This window comes from Notechis scutatus, chromosome 1 (assembly GCF_049901735.1).
Source record: "Notechis scutatus isolate UNSWTSFEM ecotype Mainland chromosome 1, rNotScu1.2, whole genome shotgun sequence".
NCBI lineage: Eukaryota > Metazoa > Chordata > Lepidosauria > Squamata > Elapidae > Notechis > Notechis scutatus.
Genome location: NC_142009.1, coordinates 169,505,242 through 169,526,539, shown reverse-complemented (window position 1 = coordinate 169,526,539; position 21,298 = coordinate 169,505,242). Strand labels below are relative to the sequence as shown.

At 37.2% G+C, this 21,298-nt stretch overlaps 1 protein-coding gene across 4 annotated transcripts in view; it reads left to right on the top strand.

Annotated features, from left to right (window-relative positions):
• Positions 1-21,298, top strand: part of PARD3B (par-3 family cell polarity regulator beta) — a 926,621-nt gene that overhangs the window by 802,157 nt on the left and 103,166 nt on the right. For all 4 annotated transcript variants that reach the window (XM_087949489.1, XM_087949488.1, XM_026673207.2 and 1 more), the window contains one exon: positions 2,318-2,444. In XM_087949489.1, coding sequence (XP_087805615.1) covers positions 2,318-2,444 — 127 coding nt within the window. The remainder of the gene's footprint in view (positions 1-2,317; positions 2,445-21,298) is intronic.

Sequence of the window (21,298 nt, the reverse complement as noted above, 5' to 3'; positions counted from 1 at the left end):
CAGAATTTTACTGCCTGTTCTGCATGGCAGATTTTCATTTTGGCAGATTTATGTCAGGATTTTTAATAAAATATCCAGATATAATCCACTTGATTATTTTGGGGTAGGGGTTTTTTATTTTGCAAAATGTCACTTGGTTATTCCAAGAATCAACCAAAAGAAGAAGCCATTTCCTAACCAAACTGCTAGGAGACTTACAACATTTGCACTGTGAAAATCTCAACAAAGACACAATCTGTATTTTTACAAAAAAAAAAAATTTGGTTTCTTTTACTCCTTGAGGAAGGATGAATTCCCCATCTCACTCCCATGGATCAGTTAAGAGTGAAAAACTGAAATTGCTCTTGTCAGAGTCTATAGCAAAATGATTTCACATCCCTATGTATCACAGTTAGATGAATACAGGAAATGTGGAGGCTCAATGGTATCCTCTCTATTGTGCTGTGAAATAAGTCATTGTTTTATTTAAAACATTAACATCTGCTATGCACATGGGAGCACTTTGTTATATTCCATGTGCATAGAACTTGTACTATCTAAGAAGGCCTCCTTCAATCTTCACAAAATTATTGTTTCTTCCTCCTCATATAATCCCTACATTTGAACAGATGTACAAAAGGAATATGGGATCCAAAAATATCACTGTGAATTGAATTAATTTAATAGCAATAGCACTTAGACTTTTGTACCACTCCATAGTGTTTTACAGCCCTCTCTAAGTGGTTTACAATGGCAGCATACTGCTCCCAATAATCTGGATTCTCATTTTACCCACCTCAGAAGGATGGGAGGCTGAGTCAACTTTGAACTGGTCAGGATCCAACTCCTGACATTAGGCAGAGTCAGCCTGCAATACTGCAATATAACCACCGTGCCACCACAGTTAAGTTTAAATTTACAGAAAACAGGAAATGTAAATCTTGGCCGGCTAACTTTTTTTTTGTCTTTTTGTTTATGCGTATAGCTCAAGCTCAACATTAATTTGGAGGTGATACCAATCATGCCATGCCATAGCCCTTTCAACAAACCTTCTGCAAGTATTGGCAAGATTTGTTAGGTGACTGATAAAGGAGGGAAGAGAAGTCAGATGGGCAAACACAGTAGTCTGACAAAGGCTTGTAGGAAAAGACATGAGGTCACATCTAGTAATCAGATCATTTCTACCAATCCCGCTGATACAGTGGACAGACTTAGACTTAGAATAACTTTAATGTCATTTTTATGTATACTAATTGACATACATTAAAATGAAATTTCCTTGCATACAGCTTTCAAAGGGTCACCACCTCTAATATACACTACATAAACATGACTAAATAAATAACATACAAAATTATGCATATACTCACATATATTATATGACATGGAGAAACAACGCAGTCTACTTCGGATGTATACATGTACATGGCGAGAGAAACGAATCTTGCGTGTTTACCAGAAGGACGGCATAGGGAACAAAGCTATTACAGAATCTGGTAATCCTGCAGGAAATACTTCGAAACCTCTTCCCAGAGGGGAGCAACAGAAACAGACCGTGAAGTGGGTGTGTGGGGTCTCTAACAATGCTTTGAGCACTAAGCACATAGTGCTTATAAGCAGTATCCTGGATGACAGGAAGCGAGCTTCCTATAATCTTTTTGGTTTTTCTTACCACTCTCTGAATGGACTTTCTCTCTGAGGCACTTATTCTCTCTGATGATTGTTCTTAACATATATCATATATCTTGCTAGTTTAATGTGCAGTTGAAAAATAGTTCTTTAAGGAGAAAGAACTCAGAGTAAATAGGACTCTGCCATTTTCCAGATATCCTGAATGATGATAAGGATTAGTCTAACAATTTATAGGTGATCTTCATCTGACAACCTCAATTGGCAACTCAGTCACTAAGCAAAGTGTGAAACCATGTGCTTACTATCTTACTTCAGCTGTCCTTTGCTTTACAGACCTGTGAAGGTTGTCAATGTGAGGATTGGCCGTAAAGTTACTTTGTTATGACTGTCATAACTGCAAACAGTCATTAAATGAGGCCATCACTAGACAAGGACTACCTGTATATTGAAGCCTACAAAGAACTCTAATTAACACTTGATGTACTGTATGTGCCATATGTGATGGTCTTCAAACTGAAATAAAATTGTAAAAAGAAAAAAAGAAACCCCAGCTAGCCCAGTATGCTGTATGTGTTTATTTACCTAATTGTGGCTTATGAAGAAGTGAAGCTAAGAGAAAAATTGCATTTGTTGAATGAATTCAGACATGAACCAGCTGAAAGTAAATATACTAAAATATTATTGATATGCTCCTTCTTTTTTCCAGTGATCGTCCATCTATTGGAACTGCTGATCGCATCCAGAAGTTACGGAAAGAGTATCATCAGGCAAGGAGAGAAGGTGTACCTTTATATGATGAAGAGGAAGGTAGATCAGATTATGATCAGCATTGGGTAAGTGCTCAAAATACACCAGCTTTTAAAAAATTATCAATCCAAAGCTTGATGGCTAAACATTATATTCAAACATTGTTTTAACCATATTCAACTAGATTAATGGCAAGACACCAGATATAATGAAAAAATTAATAATTTTACCAAGCACCTCCTGTGGGTATATGTGAGGGTTTTTTTCCCTCTTTCCTTTTGTTAGCCTTACATTATTACATGCAGTCATGAAAACAAATAATAGCATTTGATTTATTTTTTCTTGAACTTTGATCAATGCTGTCCCCTCTCTACTCTGACTTGTGATTCTGAGAAATTCTCAAAAGCTTTTAGAATCAAAATATAATTATGCTTTGATTGGCTTCTGAAGGTACCAGGTAGCATTTCTGTGTAAATCTGTTCCTTGTTCTGCTCCCTCTGCTAGCATGCATTAAATTCTTCCAAGAGTCTGGAAACCATCTTCTTATCATGAGATCTTGGATTGGTAATTACTGACATTGTTGATATTAATTTAATCTAACCTTTATATTCACTTAACAATGAAAATTTTAAACACCATATCTTTATATCACCTCCTTGTGTTCTACAGATTACCTCACAAATATATTGCCCAAGATGAAATGGATTTAGGATTAAGATAGTGCCAACTATTCACAAAGCAGTAATTTGATATAAAGGTGGAGACTGTGGGGAAGCCAAGATAATCCAGGGGTGCTTAACCCAGTATAATTTTTTGTCTACATTTTGTTCATTTTTAGTTCCATTGCAAGAAGTACATCATAACAACTTTGCTGGTCAGACAATTAACTAGGGAATACGGGATCAGTCACATGATGTCTCCATACCAAATTGCCAATGAAATTTGAGTGGATTTGGAGAGGGAGGAACAACTGCAAATTCTTGTGCAATGTTTGAAGGCATTATTTTATTTAGTTTATTTAGCATAATGAGAACTTCTTAGGAACAGGAGGAAATGGGATTAAGAGTGGATTGATTAAGTTTATGGGAAAAAAAGAAACAAATCAAATGCCTAATTTGCAGTTGTGAATTATTAATAGGTTTTTCTTGTTCATGTATGAATTTATTCTTTTTAAATGAGAGTCTAAAAGGATACTCAAACAAATTGTTTACATTTTCTTGACTTATTTGTTTAGTTATGATTTTGTGTGTGTGTATGTGTGTGTGATGATGTATTAAACACAGGGCAATGGCTCTGTGTACTTTAAGATAGCACATTGCCCCGAAGAGTGCAATAAAGAGACTGAGAAACTGTCATCCCATTTGGCTTCTGAGCACGGCTGGTGTTCATGTTATTCTTCACTTTAAGTTGCAAAAGATTTGTTCTTCGTTTATGATTGAGTCTTCCTTGTAATTACACCAAATCCATTTCATTTTGGATCAGGGAGAATACATGGTACTTCCAGGTTTTAATTCAGTGCCCATAGGAATACTGAGATGTCCTCTACACAAATTGGTTTAAATAATATTTCAGTAAATCAACCTACTTGACCAAAAACATCCAACTTTAGTGCACAGCTTTGCTTGGATTGTTTTTTTCTAATGAAATCCTATAAAGAACGAGTACACATTCCCAAGACAGATGGTGAAAAACAGTTGATATCTTGATCAGGTCAGTGGTACTTTCAGAGCTGCCTAGAATTCTCATTTCTTATCAAATCTTGAAGGGCTTTATTACCTTTTTGAGTATGGCCCCATTGAGTCTCTGAAGCTTCACAAAAGGCCCTTCTTGGTAATCACTTTTAAGCTGATTCTATTAGGTGTAATGCCCTAAGATTACTGATTCCCAAAGCTCTTATGTTTCCTGTGAGAGGAGGGGTAGTTAATCAAAGCGCACAAGATACCTTTAAAGCTCTCAAACTGATTAATATCAGAAACCTTCAGATTGTTTTATTTCTCATTCAAAGGCACATGTTCTAACAATTCTATAGATTTCACACTGGAGGAAAGAGATGTACAACTTTAATAGCAAGGAGTGGTTTTTGGTTTTTGGTTTTTTTACAAATGAGTGTTTCTGGAACCCTGCTCTTTCCTGCATAGGTTTGTGAAGAATGTTGGATAGTACCTTGTATCTGTAAATCTCTATCAGACTAGAGTTTTTTCATTGAAAAGCAGATTTCTCACACCAACAAGCAAAACAAGAAACCTAAACAGGATACATAAAGTAATGGAAGCATATCTTTGTGAGCAACTCACCTTTAGAGTTTCATATCTATATCATCCAGAGTTTTTATAGCCTTGGAAATTATCTGTGTGAGGAGAGGAGTATACGAAGAGAAATATTTAGAACTTTCTCCTTCACCTTCCTGTCATTGGGTCCTTGTTTGCTATAAGAGGGATTATGGGAAGGAGTCCCATAATTGAGATTAAATTGAAAACATATTGGAGCTTACATATGAACAGGCACATCTCAAGAGACAGGAGAAAATCCTGCTGTTTTTTCCTGACCTCCATATGTGACATATATGTATATTGTGTGTGTTTGTGTATATAGAGAGAGATCTTTCAATTATTCCTGTTACCTAAGCCATAGTTAACTTTATACTATTTTCCTAATAGATATCAGATGCTGTAATTACGTTCACTATCTAACATAATATTCAATCTGGTTTTCATCTAACACCAACAGCAACCTCAAAAGTGTGATGTACTTATACATTTTACTGTTGAAATACAATATGTATAATTTATAAAATATATAAAAATAAAATACCATAAAAAGGGTATTACATTACCTCATAAAAACAATTTGAATATCTAGAGTAGCATAGGATCTTGATTAAGTCAACCAACCATTGCCTTTTTGGGTGACCTGGAATCTTCACAGTTCTTAGCAGACATTAATCAAATCAGTTATTATCTTGTTCTAAATTAATATTGACTAACTGTAGGCTCCTTAGTTTTATCCTAAACTAGTTGTTGATGTTTTTTCTTTCCCCTCCATGCCCAATTGATTTATTTATTGTTGTATGTATGTGGCTTATTTAAGGAAGTTTCCTTAGAAAGTAAATATAGTATGCTTACATAGAGATCTTAATGATAAAACCTGAAGAGATTTAAGTATTGTATTCAGCCGTTATTCCATTATCAGTGTTATTCTGATAAACTGGAGCCCCCAGGATTGAGGTAGAAGAAACCTTAGGGAATAACATAAAGAATAGCAATAGTACTTAGACTTATATTCTGCTTCATAGTGCTTTACAGCCCTCTCTAATCAGTTTTACAGAATCAGTATATTGCCCCCAACAATCTGGGTCCTCATTTTACCCATGTCGGAAGGAGAGAAGGCTGAGTCAACCTTAAGCCTGATGACATTCGATCTGTCAAATTGCAGGCAGCCGGCAGCCAGAAAAGTAGTAGCCTGAAGTAGCCACTCTACTGCACTCTAACTGCGCCACTATGGCTTTAATAAATGATAACATTGTAATTTAATCATTAAAATGGCAATCCATCAACATCCAATTAGAAATCAACAGCAGCATTGTTCAGAGTAACACCCACCTCAACCACAAGGTGCCTCAAATGCCAAAAGCAGCCTAGTCAAAGAGTCTATGATCTTTTTTTTAAAAAAAGTTTCAAATTCTTAAAAAAAAAAACATCATAGCATGTTCCAAATTGGCATGTTATGACAGAATGAAGTATATACAGAAATGGATGCATTTAATTCTGGGCATCCAGACTGAAGAATTATTCTCATCTAGCCTTTAAGATAGAGGTGGTATTGAGCAGGTTCTGACCATTTCTAGAGAACTGGAAGCAGAAATTTTGAATAGTTCGGAGAACTGGCAAATACCATCTATGACTGACCCCACCCCCATCTATTCTCTGCCTTCCAAGTCCCAGCTGATCAGCTGAGTCTTCTTTTGTTGCCGTGCACAGGAGAACGAAGCTGGAAAGCAGGTTAGTAGGGTAGGGTGGGAATGGAGATTTTACAAAATCCTTCCCCTGCCATGCCCAGCAAGTCACACCCACCAAGCCACACCACGCCCATCAAGCCATGCCCACAGAACCGACAGTAAAAAAAATTGAATCCCACCACTGCTTTAAGAGTATCAGAAGGCCATTTGGAATTGAAGGCCATCCTTGGATTTCAGTGGGAAAGAGAAGTTGGGCATCATCAGCATACAGATGGCATTGAATACCTAGGGCTATACTGGTAAGGATTTGATCTAAGCACCTTGAAGCCAAATTTTCTATTAAATGTGCTGCATTTCCTCCTATTAACTTAGACACAAACAAATGGAAAATGACAGGAAATTGAAGATAGCTTGAGACCTTGGTATAAAAAAGAGGAGTTTATTATTCTTTCTCAGAATTTTTTTTGTAAATGAACTTATGAAGATAAACTGAAGCTGTTAAGTAATCTACCCATTGAACTAGACATATACATGCCTACTCCTAGATAAATGTGCCTTTCAGAAACTGGTAGGTGCCTTTGAGTTGAGCCCAGTTCCTCATGACTTCATCCATACAGCTTTTGGGAAGTGGTTTGCCAAGGATGCCTCTGGCAAGTTTTTTTTTCAATGTGTCAAGCAGGGTCACCTAGGGAAGGGGTGTCAATAACAGCAGGAAGTTGGGTGTGAGCAGTACAAATATTGCCTCTTTATTTGTGTGCAATGTTTATGTGGTGCGTGCTAAAAAGGGGGAGTGGCTTTGATTGCCTAATCATGCCCACCATTTTGGTGACATTTACCTCCTCCTAAAACCTGCTAATTACAGCCCTAGAATTATTCATTTAACCAGGACAGATCCTGCTTAGCATTTGAGATCAAAGTTGGTTAGATGCTGTCTGCTTCCTTTTCCTTTTTGGTTGGATTTCAAATTTTTATAAAGGCATATTTTTGGTTAGCCTCACCAACTCTATACATTCTCATTTTTACTGGAAGCACTGATTCTCCACATGTGCATGTGTACACATCCACAATGTAACTTGGAATTAGTAATCTTTGCACATTGGTATGGATTGTTTAACAGATCTCATATAGAGATTTGGTTACTTTATAATCTTAGCTGTGTCCTTTGGCGTGGCATTAATTTCCTCCCTGTTGCTTATCTTTTGGTCTTCAAGAGCTGCATAAAACACAGTAATTGTGCAGTTCTTCACTGGTAAGATGGATGCAGACTGCATGATAATTTCCTTTTATAATATCTTGTTTATATCCAGTCTCATAACTCTTTTTTTCAGCTGTTTTGCAAATCAGATTCAAATCTTGATAAATACCACCTTAAGAAATAATTATGCCCTTGTTATTTGACTTTCCTTGAGCCATTTGTGTCCTTAAACTGATATCGTCCAGCAGGAAAATACAGCCTCTCAATAGATTTTGACAAATACTTTTGCAGCACACTGAGTTTTGTTAGTATCCAATTAAGGTTATAAAAAGAAGAATCATGCTAGCTCATATTCAAGGCCAAAACGTTTATTATCCACCTGGCATGGAACCAGACATCCTCCTCCTGCCCCCCTTGCAAAAGTTGTAGGGAGAAAAAACGGGTTGAGAACTGCATTATTTTTTCCATATTGTGTCAAAAAGTGCTCTGCTTATTTTAGGTTAAGAAAGAAGTTCTTTGTGCATTAATGAGCAATTAATTCCAACTTCAGGATGTTGAGTTTAGAGTAGGTTAGGTATCCCTAAACCACAAACAGTTGTAACAGAGTGTGAATTTTTAAAGTGACATTCCAGTTCACAAAGACTAATGGCATTCCTGTCTCCTCCTGAAATGGAAGAAATGACAGCTTTATGGAACCCAGGATCCTACTGCAGAACCACCCTATGAATTCAAGCATGGTCTTTTTGAAAAGCTTCTGTCTGGTAAAGTCAGCTGCACAATGCTAATTCATTTGGCTTCCCTAACTGATTTTAAGACAAGCAGTACTGTAGCTACAAATATGCACATTAGAAGAAAGAACCCTGGTTACTTGTTATGCCCTCAGAATTACATTATGGAACATGTTGTTCTTTCCAGGAATGACATGACTTTTCTGTGGCTAATGCTTGCATAATGCGGACTGAAATAGGCAATTCATAATTCTGAAGCATGGGGGACAGGGTGAAGTGAGAATGCTAATGGTGCCACAAATAAATTGGGTATTTCTCCTTTCATCCTCTACTGTAGTTTTAGTGCAGATATACAATAGATTGAAATTTATATAAATTAAAGCTACAAATACTACATAGGTTTCACTGTTGCCAACTAAAGAACTGTTGGGGGGAGGGGAAGAAGAAGAGGAAAAGGAGGAAGAGGAAGAAGATGAGGAAGAAAGAAATTCTTTGTAAACTTGCTTCCAGTCTTTCCCTTTCCAGAAAAAAACACTTTGCAGTGATGCTGCCTCTTTGTTCTGAGCATCGGTGAAGACTGAGTCAGAAGGAGCCATATTTTTACCATGATCCAAGGGGCAGGATGCAGTAACTGAAGCTTATTTAATCAGCCTGAAGGTTTGAGAGTGGCAAGTGATTGACTGCATCATAGGCAGCAGCACTAAAGTTGGCAGGCAACCAAGAGAGAACAGAATCCTTTCCTCTACCCTACCCTAGTGGATTGCCAGAGAACATTGTGGCTGGAATTTGGCTGCAGAATTTGGAATGTCTCTGTTGGTGTTTGGCAGAAGAAGCTCTGGGGTTCTCTATTTTAAAACCATCAGGATGTGCAGTGAATCAAAGTGATTTCAGATCTATGAATCAAATTGTGTTTATAAAATCCCCAGTTTAAGTGGGAGATTTTAATCAATAAATTAAGATAAGGATGCTACAAAAACAATTTTCAAGTGACAAAGTCAGGATTAAGGGCTTCTTTATGCTTAAAATATTCATCACATTCCTTTGAATAGGTCAGGCCATAAATTTCCATTGGTTATTACCCCACAGCTGACAAATTATATTACTACTAAAGGTGTTTAGTAATTGTGTGGCTGCATGTTAAACTACATTAGAAACGTTGTTCCTGTTAACTTCTAATCTTAAAAGGGTAGTGACTACATTGTTATGAAGTAGTTGCAAAGTTTAAACAGCTTGGATCCTGCCTACCTCACCACTGCTACCCAGCCCCTTTTCTCAGTAAAAATGTGAAAATTAGAATTCATTGCTTGGTGTTGTATAAACCAATTATCTGTGAATATAAAAAGGCTTTTTAACAAACAAGTGGCATTGTTATAATTACTTTAAATGAAAAATAAAGTCAGTGACTGAAACACCTAGAGATTGTGTGGATAACTTTATTAGTTTCCACTTCAAGATCTGTGGTGCAGATGCTAATCTAATAAGAATACATTAAGGTATAGAACAAAATAGGACAGGAGAAAATGTCATTTGCTAAATCACCTCTCAGTCAAACTACAAAGCTAGCCTTTCTGTCAAAGGCCACCCCCCACTTTTTTTTTTCCAGTTTGCATTAAACGGATCTGCCCAGTTCTTAGATAATTAAATTCTGGTCATGTTTCTAATTTTTAAACTAACATTTTGGATGTACTTATGTACATGAATTTACTGGATTTTTAAAAAGAGAATCCCGTATACGTAGGCAATTTTCCAACTGAACAAAAAGGAGGGACAGAGAGAAATTAGACATTAGAATCATGGTATCATATATTTTATAGAATTATTGAGTTTAAATGTCCTTTAAAGAAAATCAAATTCCCTGTTCATGTAGGAACTATTTTTTTTGTTTGTTTGTTCATGAGATTTAGAATTGCCTAATTCCAAAATTTCCAGATGAGGAAAACAAAGAGAAATCCCATAAATCGTTACACACTCCCTATCATAAAAAAAAAAATCACTGACACTGTACCCCAAGGCCTGGGAGAACAGCTAGGTTTTTAAAGACTTCCTAAACATGATATCTATTAAATGACTATCCAGAACCTCCAGTGAAAGAAAATATCTATTAAATGACTATCCAGAACCTCCAGTGAAAGAAAAACTCATCAATTCATATGCGGTCTTTCTTGCTGGCTGATTGTTTATATAGACATTTTACCAAACCTCCTGGCTTTACTATAGTTCTCACCTGCTTGTAGTGATCCTGTCCACTCCACCCTTCAGACATTGGAAGGATATGGTGTGCTATCATTTCTTTCTGTTAACTGGAACATACCCATTTTCATTCAGGGCCCTCTCCATCTCATTTCAATCTGTTGCAATCCCTTTTGAGCTAGAGTGCCCAGAATAGGGCACAGTATTTCAAATGGGTCTGATCAGAGCAGAATAAAGTAGAATTTCTTCACATGATCTTGACTCATTCCTCTTAATAGAGGAATAAGAGAGAGCATTTGCCTTTTAAACATCTGCCACAGAGTGCCGGTTTATATTTAATTTAAACTTGAAAAGGACTGCCTGATCCCTTTCTTATCTACTACTTCTAAGCCAAGTCTCCCCCATCCTATACTTTTGACTTTCATTTTTCCTCATCTCAGAAATCAACTCAGTTGATCAAATCAGTTGATATCTCATGTCTGTATTCTTCCCTATTCATTTAAGCTCACTGCTCAAGACCAGATATTTGTTTTGCTTTTGTTTTTTAATCTTTTCTCTTTCTTTTAAAGTATTAGTTGCTCCTTTTGGACTTGATGAAAGTTCCCTCAACTTGCTCATGCAAGATGCAAGTGGCAAGTTGTAGATAAAAATGTTGAATGGTGCACACAAAATGTTGACACAGCACCAGGACTCTCCTCCCAATACTTTCCTCCAAACCAAATGAATGCACTCATTCAGCCAACTTTGGATCTAAGAGCATCTAGCCCATGTTTCTCCATTGTTTTAAGGAGAATATCAGGAGATATTCCTCTGTTGAAAGATTTGCTAAGCTCTAAGTATATCTGCAATATTTATCTGATCAATTAAGCTAATAATTCTATAAAGAAAAAAAAATTAGTTTCTGGAGTGATTTCTTTATGAGAACCTCTCCCCACTTTCAAACAAGTATAGACTCTTGAAAATTTTGTATTTCAAAAGGAATCTTTTATTGAAAAGGAGTGAAAGCAAGTCAGAATTCAAAGCAGGCTCTGAGGTTCCTCAGGGCATGCAACTAGAATAAAGGAAATTAGAGACCCCTCCCAACGTCCAATGTGGATTCCACTAATCTGCAGGTGTGAAGTTGTTGTTATACTGGCCTCTCTGAGAAACAGGTAAGAAGAATTTCTCAGAGCCATCTTCCAGCATTGCAATCCACATGGCCCTCCCGCCCTCAACATTCCCCAAGAGGAGAGAATTTTCTAGGCACCCAAGGTGCCAAGCAATGGTTATAAATCAGGTGAAAAGTTATACAAAAAGACAAGGCAAGAAATAGGATACTTGGGATACATAGAGAGGAAAAGGAACCAAGTGTAACAAATCCAAACCCCCCTCTTCCATTGAAGAATGGCAGATACATGGATCTGACATATTGCCCTCCTCAGAAAAATGGAAAATTTACCTGGAAAGACATAAAACATACAATACACTAAGAATTAGGATGGTTTGTGAAGGTATTTCAGGTGGAATTTCTGTAATAGTATGGGGGCTTTGACATGTTTTTTTGGCTACCCATTCGTTTTGGGAGGAGGGTAGGTGTTTCCATGCTACTAAATATTGCATGGAGCCATGGTCAAGGATATCTTTAATTTCAAAGTGTTGCTCCCCTTCCACCATAATGGGGGCTGGAGGTTTACCCAAAGGGGGGCTGATCTTTGAAGTGATTTCTGGTTTGAGCAGGCTGCAGTGAAATACTGGATGAACCCGTCTAAGTGTCTTAGGAAGTAGGAATTCCACAATGACAGGGTTAATGATTCTGGTGATGGGAAATGGGTCAATGAATTTTGGTCCCAGTTTCTTAGAGGGTTGTAGTGATTGTAAGAACACATTAATACACAAACCTTGAACAGTTTGGGTTCAGTGTGTTTTTTGTCAGCTTGAGCTTTAAAAGCTGCTCTGGCCTCTTGAAGGGTAGTCTGACACTGGCCAAGTGGTTTGTAATTTTTTTATCCACTCCTTAAGGGAAGGGATATCAGGTTCCATACTGGGTAACTCTGGCATGGGGTTGAATGTGATTACTTGGAATGGGGTGAAACCAGTGCTACTATGCACAGAGTTATTGTAAGCTACCTCAGCAAAAGGCAAGAGGTCAGTCCAATTGTCTTGTTGGTAGTTAATAAAACATCTTAAACATTGTTCTCTTTTTTTTTAAATAAAGTTTTATTTCGGTTTCACACATACAAAATACAAAACATTTTTTTTGAAAATAGCATGGTCCCGGGTTGAACTTCTTTATACAGACACAAAACTCAATTTCATGCTCCTTTCTGTGTTCTATTCCATATCTTATACTATTCTACATTTTCTATATAGCTTTTCCCCTATTTTAATTTTCTCAATTTTATTTTGTTTATCTCATCTCAATTCAAATCATTATATTTATACTTTTGTCTGTTCTGTTTCAATTTCATATTATCTTTTCTCATTAAACAAGTTTTCTCCTGTAGTTACTAATTGGAGTATGACACCTTTAATTACATCCATTCAATTACATCCATCCATTTAATTACATCCATTCAATTCTTTTTTAAAAAACATTTTTATTAATTTTAACAACAAACAAAAACACATAAAACATAAAAACATCATCCTTTCCTTCATGAGTTTACAGACAGTGTGTCGGTTGGTTTACCACTTTTTTGTGTGCATCCATTTCATAGTCTCCACTGTAGTTATATTACATAATAGCTCATATTATCAATCAACAATTATATAGCCTGATATCATTATTAAACAATCATTTGACTATAATTTTATTAATTCATACTTTAACGAGATAACTATAGTTTACTTAATTTACTTTATAGCAAATCATAAAGTCATACCAAGTCTATCTTAATAAAATTTTATAAAGATAATATCAAAGAAAAATAGAAATATGTATTCATTGTTTCCTAAAGTTCTAAATATTCTATTATTATATTTTATTATCTAGCCATTGATAGAAAAGGTCCCAAATTTCATTGAATTGTTTATCTTCTTGTTCTCTAATTTCAAATGTCAATCTACTCATTTCAGCACATTCCAATATTTTCTTAATTTCTTCCTGTGATGGTATTTTCTCACTCTTCCAATTTTTAGCAAATACAATCCTAGCCGCTGTTAATACATTTACAATCAAATATTTCAAATTTTTATTGTATGTATCAGGTAAGATTCCCAATAAAAAAATCTCTGGTTTTAAATCTATATGTTTCTTTGTCATTTTTTCCAACCATATGCGAATTTTAGTCCAATATTTTCTAGCGTCCTCACAAGTCCACCACATATGGTAATATGAGCCAGGTATCTGATGACATTTCCAGCATTTTTCAGATTTATTCTTGGACATTCTTGCTATTCTTGTCGGGGGGAAATGCCACCTGTAAAACATCTTATACAGATTTTCTTTATATGCTGTTGACATTGTCATTTTATAATTTTGAGACCACAATTTTTGCCATTTCTCTAAATCAATCCCATATCCAAAATTCTTCCCCCAAGCAATCATAGTTTCTTTAACCTGTTCTTCCTCTAGTTTAATTTCCAGTAAATAACCATATAATTTTTTAATCACTTTTTCATCAGTACCTGTCAAAATCATATCTAAGTCAGTCAATTTATCATAGAATCCCTCTGTTTTAGAATCTTTAACATACCTTGAGTGTATTTGCGCATATGAAAACCAATTCATCTTTATACCTTGTTCTTCTAGATTTTGCATCGTTTTAAGTTCACCCTTTTCATCCAATATTTCCCCATATCTAACTGTTTGTTCCTTCTTATATAGGATAGGAAAATGCTTCAATAGTTGATAACCAAACTGGAATTTTCAAATAACATTGTCTCTTAATTTTCTCCCAGTTTAACCATAAAGACTCCCGTATATAATGCCTTCTAAAATAGCCCTGTGATTTAGTTCCCTTATACCACAGAAAAGCATGCCAGCCCAGTAATAAATCATGTCCTTCTAGTGTCAACAATCTAGTCTTTCTTAATGTTATCCATTCTTTAGCCCAGGGGTCCCCAACCACCGGTCCGCGGACCGGTACCGGTCCGTGGAACAAGTCCTACCGGGCCGCTGGCTTGCTGGGCGCCGCCATCTTTTTTTGATGAAAAAGTGCTTCCAGTGAGCTTTTCTGGGTAGAATCATCAAAAAAAGATGGCGGCGCCCAGCTAATGCCGGTACCGGGCCGCGCCATAAAAAAGTTTGGGGATACCGGGCCGCGGCGTAAAAAAGGTTGGGGATCACTGCTTTAGCCCACATCAGATTTGCAGCTTGATAATACAACTCCCAATTAGGAAGGCCAAATCCTCCTCTAGTTCTAGCATCTTATAAAAGTTTTAATTTTATTCCTCGCTTTCTTGCCTTGCCATATATATTTCAACACAAGCCTAATTGGTATTGTTTGAAACAAATATAAAATTCTGGGTAAAATATTCATCTTGATTGTTGAAATTCTGCCTATTAATGAAAGTTGTAGGTTTTCCCATTTCTTCAGATCAAGTGCTATCTGCTGTTTGAGTTTAATATAGTTATTCTCTTTCAATGTAGTACATCTTGACGTCAAATATATCCCCAAATACTTAACCTTATTCGTGACTTGAATTTTCAATAGGTCTGCCAGTTCTTCTCTTTGTCTTAATAACATGTTCTTTGTCAGAATCTTTGTTTTATCTTTATTTATTTTCAAACCAGCCATCTCACCGTATGTCTCTATCTTTTCCAATAGTTTTAAAGCTGTCTCTAGAGGATCTTCCAGAATGAAAACCAAATCATCCGCAAAGGCTTGTAGTTTAAATTCCTCCTTTTTTATTTTCATTCCTTTTATATTTTGGTCCTCTCTAATATTTCTATTCAACACTTCCAAAGTCAATACAAATAGCAAAGGTGATAATGGACATCCTTGTCTTGTGCCTTTTCTTATGTTAATAGAGTCTGTAAGTTCTCCCTCTATCATTACTTTTGCCGTTTGCTTATAGTATATAGCTTCTATTGCTTGAATAAATTTTCTGGCAAAACCCATCTGTTCCAGTAGTAGTAACATAAATCTCCAATTCACATTATCAAATGCCTTTTGGGCATCGAGGAATATCAAAGCCATTTGTTTTTCGGGATGTGCCTCATAATATTCCAAAGTGTCCAGAATTACTCTCATATTGTCTTTGATTTGTCTCTTTGGCAGAAATCCATTCTGATCAGGATGAATAAAATTATTTAAGTATTTTTTAAGCCTTTCTGCCAAGATTGAAGCAAAGATTTTATAATCTGCATTCAATAAAGAAATAGGTCTATCCATTCAATTCTTATTTAAACTTCAATATATACCTTAAGGTTATGACCTTCAATATAATACATAATATATAACTTCCAATCGAATTCTGCTTGGTACATTCTTATAATACACACTATATTCTTCAAAAAAAAAAAAGATTATAAATATATGTAATTATAAACCCTCATTCCATTCCAATTCAGTTCTATCATTAATAATCATTAAAATCTTAACATCTTTAACACTTCTTTTCAATTAAATATCATACTTCCTTAAACACACATATAATCTCCATAATTAATTTTTCTCTTATTTCTCTTCACATATGTTTTGTAAATCATTAAATATTCATTTTGTTACATTTATTTATTGACAAGCATTCCACTGAATTACAATAGCTATTTTATCAAACATTTTAATCATACATTGTTTCATATTTTCTAAAATTATTTCTGTTTCTAGTATAACAATACTATCTTATGTACCTTTGCAGAATCCCTTTTTCCATTAAATTTTCACCCCTTATCTCTAAATAGGCCCTGTTTCTCTATATTTTGTTTCTGTCCTTTATAACTTCTTTTCCTTTCTTTCTTCCCTCTCATCTTCTCCCTCTCCTTTTTACCCCCTTGTCTCTCTACTTCTAATTCTCTCTTCTGCATTTCCCTCTTCTGTTGCTTTCTGATTTTATATTTATTTTTTCACTCTATTTTTTTTTTGGAGTTGTTTTTCCCAATCTTAAACTTTCCATTCTCTTTCCCCCCTTTCCTTTTTTCCCCCACCTAAGATTCATTAAAGATGGCTTCTTCTTTGTCGCAATCTTCTTGTTCTGCAGGCATTTCTTGTTGTTTCTCATAATTCCAAATCTCCATTTCTAAAATCTGAAATACGAAGCCAAAAGAACCTCTCCCTTCTTGTGCATCTTCTTTGTACTTTTTAAGTTCCATTTTCTGTTCTTCTAAAAGTGGAGCCATTTTCAACAGTTTTAAACAACCACCTGATTGATTTTAGTGATTCAAATACAATAACCAAAAATCCAGAAATCATCAAGTAATCCAAATAGTCCCAAGTTATTTCTTCTTATTTCTTTTTCCACTTTCTCTTCCTGGGGTTTTTGTTGTGATATTTCAGTTAAAATGTATCTTTTGGAAGTCTTGTTGAGATTTTGCTGTAAGTTCTTTTTAATTCCAGGCAGTCTCCTCCCTTCTAGGTCCTGCCTTTTTATTCTTTTTTTCTCTTTTCCTGTTTTCAAAAGCTTTTGATTATCCAGAAATCTTTATTATCCCTTTGACTTTTTATTTTCAGCATTAAATGCCTATTAATGTCAAAGTGGATTTTTTTCCAATTTCTTGCTTAAGTCTCTTAGCTGTCAGTATAGGAAAAGGAGGAAAAAAAACCCAAATCTTCACTCTTTTCTTTCTCCTTCGCAGCTTAAAAATCTTCTTAGGGAACAATGTTATTGTTTTTTGTTAACAGTTTCAATTCCAGGATACTTTATTTGTTGCTTTTGCTGTTTGACCCGTCAACCAAAACTTTCTCTTCTTATCTTCCTCCTGCACATTCTTTTCCGGTCGAGTTCTTCTTTGTGGTGGCCATTTCTGACCACCGCTACAACCGCCTTCGGGAAAGGGAGTAAATGGCCAGCTGGGGAGGAGAGATGCGGCTCTCCTCAACCCTGCAGGCAGTCTCCCCCCTCTTCACCACCTCTACGGGGTGGCTTAGCCCCAAAACCAGCCAGCTCGGGGCGCTCCAGCGGCAAGCATGGATCGAAGCCTCGCAGAGACGAGGTTTCAGTCTGTCGCCGAAGATGCTCAAACCGGAAGTCCAAAACATCTTAAACATTGTTCTAACACCCTGTTGGTTCTTTCAACCCACCATCTGTGTGTGATGCAAAGAGCTCAACCCCTGGGCGGAGCCTAACAGGTTTTTAAAAGCCCACCAAAATTTGGAAGTGAATTGAATACCCCTGTCTGAGATAATTTGTTGGGGAGTTCCATGTAGGCGGATAAATGTGTACTAAAAACATTTTTGCTAGTGCCTTGACTGTTGGGGTCTTCTGGCAGAGTATAAAATGGACTTGTTTTGAAAAGAGGTCTGTTACAACCCAAATAAATTTATTTCCTGCACTTTCAGGAATTTCCACTATAAAATCCACAGAAATCTCTCTCCAGAGTGTTGAAGGTTCAAGTGTTGGGGATTTTCCTTGCCATCTTTTTGCAGCTGTGCAGGTGGGGCAGCTAGCAAAGCGTCCTTTTTAAGGGAGGGCCACCAGAATTGTCTTTTGATGAGGTGTAGAGTTTTTACAAATCCAAAATGTCCAGCTATTTTGGAGTCGTGGCATCATTTCATGAGGTCCAGTCTTTGCCCTGGCAGGGACATAAAGTTTGTACTCTACCCAGGCTAAACCATCCTTAAGTAAGCAAATATTTTTTGAGGCTGGAATCAGTCATCCTTAAGTAGTGCTGTTGAGGTAATTCCCCGTTAGGAGAATAAGTGCACAAAGGGAGACGTAGTGAGAGTGGTGAGGAATAACACACAAACAGCACACAGTTATACTGTATAGTAAAATGTAGGTTTTACTTCCAGTAAACAGTTAAGCAAAGTCCAAATCATACATGGTTATAGCAGTCAGTTTTCAGTCCAGAGATAATCCAATAACAAAGTCCAGCATCAAAAACAGTAAAAGACTCACATCAAATCCAAGAAAAACGATGATCAGCAACAGTCAATAGGGAAATTCAGGAAATTCAGAACCGGTAGTGGAAATTTTGAGTAGTTCAGAGAACTGGCAAATACCACCTCTGACTGGCCCCACCCATCTATTCTCTGCCTCCTGAGTCCCAGCTGATCAGCTGGATCTTCTTTTGTTGCCCTGCACAGGAGAACAGAGCTGGAAAGCAGATTAGTGGGGTGGGGAGGGAATTGGATTTTGCAGTAACCTTCCCCTGCCATGCCCACCAAGTCATGCCCACCAAGCCACACCATGCCCACAGAACCAGTAGTAAAAAAAATTGAATCCCACCACTGGCCACTTGGCATTCTATGGTCCAATTAAGGGGTTGCCTTGGCTTCAGTCCCCCCCCCCCCTTTGTTTTTAACAAGCTCATAATGGGGAGGGCGATATTTGCAAAAGCTGGAATGAACTGATGATAAAAGTTTGCAAAACCCTGGAAACTTTGTAGTTGTTTGCAGGTTTGGGGCAGTTCCCAATCGACAATGGCCTTTACTTTTTGTGGATCCATCTCTATTCCCTCGTGGGATATTCTGTATCCCAGGTAATTAATTTTCTCTTGGTGGAACTCATATTTAGAGAATTTTGCATATAGTTTGGCGGCTTGGAGTTTCATGAGAACTGCTCAGATTAATTTTATGTGCTCTTCTTTTGTTTGAGTGTAAATTAAAATGTCATTAAGATAAATTAGGACCCCTTTGTACAAATGTTCATGAAGCACCTCATTCGTTGTATAAATATGGCAGGGGCTCCTTGTAATCCAAAAGGGAGTACTTTGAACTGGTAGCACCCCAGCATGGTGTTAAAAGTCTTCCATTCATCCCCTTTCCTAATTCTGATGCGGTAGTATGCCTCTCGTAAAAAGAAAAAAAATCCTTTAGATATGTCCTTCATAAGCATGTCCTCCATAAGGGGGAGTGGGTACATATTTTCCACACTGATAGTGTTCAGGTTTCTGAAATTCATGCACAGACATAAGGTGCCATCTTTCTTTTCACTGAATAATACCGGGGCTGCTATTTTCGGTTGGATGGGTTCAATGAAACCCCTTTTTAGATTTTTGTCAATAAATACTCTGAATTCATCTAGTTTTCTCGGGCAGGGGTCACCAACCTCTTGGACCTCAGGAACCACCAAACTCATAATTTTAGATCCCAGGGACCACTAACTGGTTCTGTGGGCATGGCCTAATTTGTGGGTGTGGCTTGGTGGTCATGTGACTGGCTGGGCATGGCTTGTATGTAAATATTATAAATATTTATATAAATATTGAATTTTTTATTTAAAAAAAGCAACTTTTACCCAAAATCAGGCAAGGTAGGTAGATTGAGTTGCTCACAGAATCACAGATTCATTCAGAGATCTATCTATCTGCCATTGGCTAGCTCAGTCTGTGACATAAAATTTGCTTGCAAGCAAACTGATAAAATTTGCTAGCAAGCAAACTCACAAAATTAACTCACAACACACCATGCATGTAAATATTGAATTTTTTATTTTAAAAAAGAGTAACTTTTACCCAAAATCAGGCAAAGCAGGCAGGTAGATTGAGTTGCTCACAGAATCACAGATTCATTCAGAAATCTATCTAGCTGCCATTGGCTAGCTCAGTCTGTGACATAAAATTTGCTTGCAAGCAAACTCATAAAATTTGCTAGCAAGCAAACTCACAAAATTAACTCACAACACACCATGTATGTAAATATTGATTTTTTAATATAAAAACCAGCAACTTTTATCCAAAATCAGGCAAAGCAGGCTCACAGAATCATTCAGTGATCTATCTAACTGCCACAGAAGTTGCTCACAGAATCATTCAGTGATCTATCTAACTGCCATCGGCTAGCTCAGTCTCTCAAATTTGCTTGCCGTGAGTCTTCACTGAATTTGCTTGCCGTGAGTCTGCACTGAATTTGCTTGCAAGCAAACCTTCAGTCCTAAGGGAGGTTCGGCTGTGCTTAGCTAGAAAGCAAGAAATCCAACCATTTCCTGCTTCCTAGCTAATCTAAATCTCCTGGCACAGCAGAACAGATTATGGTCAGAAAAAGGAAAAATAGCAATTTAGCAGACAAGTTTACCGGATAAGGAGTGAGTGGGCGGGGAGGGTTCCTGCCGGCCATGTGGGCTGAGCAGCCTTATGTTTCCGCGCAGCCTGGATTAATTGCTTTTGGGGGGGTGCTCTGGGGGTGAGATTTCTCTGTGGCCCACCAAAATTTTCTCACGGCCCACCACGGCCCACTGGTTGGCGACTGCTGCTCTAGGGGACATGCAATACATTTTTGGTTTTGAAAGTTTAGCCCCTGGCAGGATCTTAATGGCACAATGGCATGGTGAGGTGGAGTTCATCAGATGCCTCCTTGCTAAATATTTCAGCCAAATCCTGGTATTCTTTGGGGATGCTAGTGGGCTCAGCAGGTTGGCTGGCCATGGCCATTTCCCCGTTCTCTTTTCCTTCCTTTCCTCCCTCTGAGATGTTTGCGAATGTTACATGTTCTGGAATTGTACGGTTCCTCTCTTCCAGTTTATTTTAGGGTTCCACTTCTGTAGACAGGTGAGTCCTAGGACTAGTGGCCCTTCCATTCCCAGGGCTACAATGAACATGAGGATCTCACTATGGTCCCTCAGTTTTATTTGTAATGGTTCTGTGGCACAGCTAGCTGGTCCCACCCCCCACCCCCCACTATAGTCCCATCTTAATTGGCAGAAAATGATTGGGTTTTTCATTCTCCCTACCAGGGTTGGGTTGATTAGGTACTGGATGCACCTCGAGTCCAGTAATGCTGCTACTTCCTCCCCCTTCCCTTGGCTGGGGATAAACAGTCTTGGGGTAGAGTGAGTGTTTCAGTTGGGTCG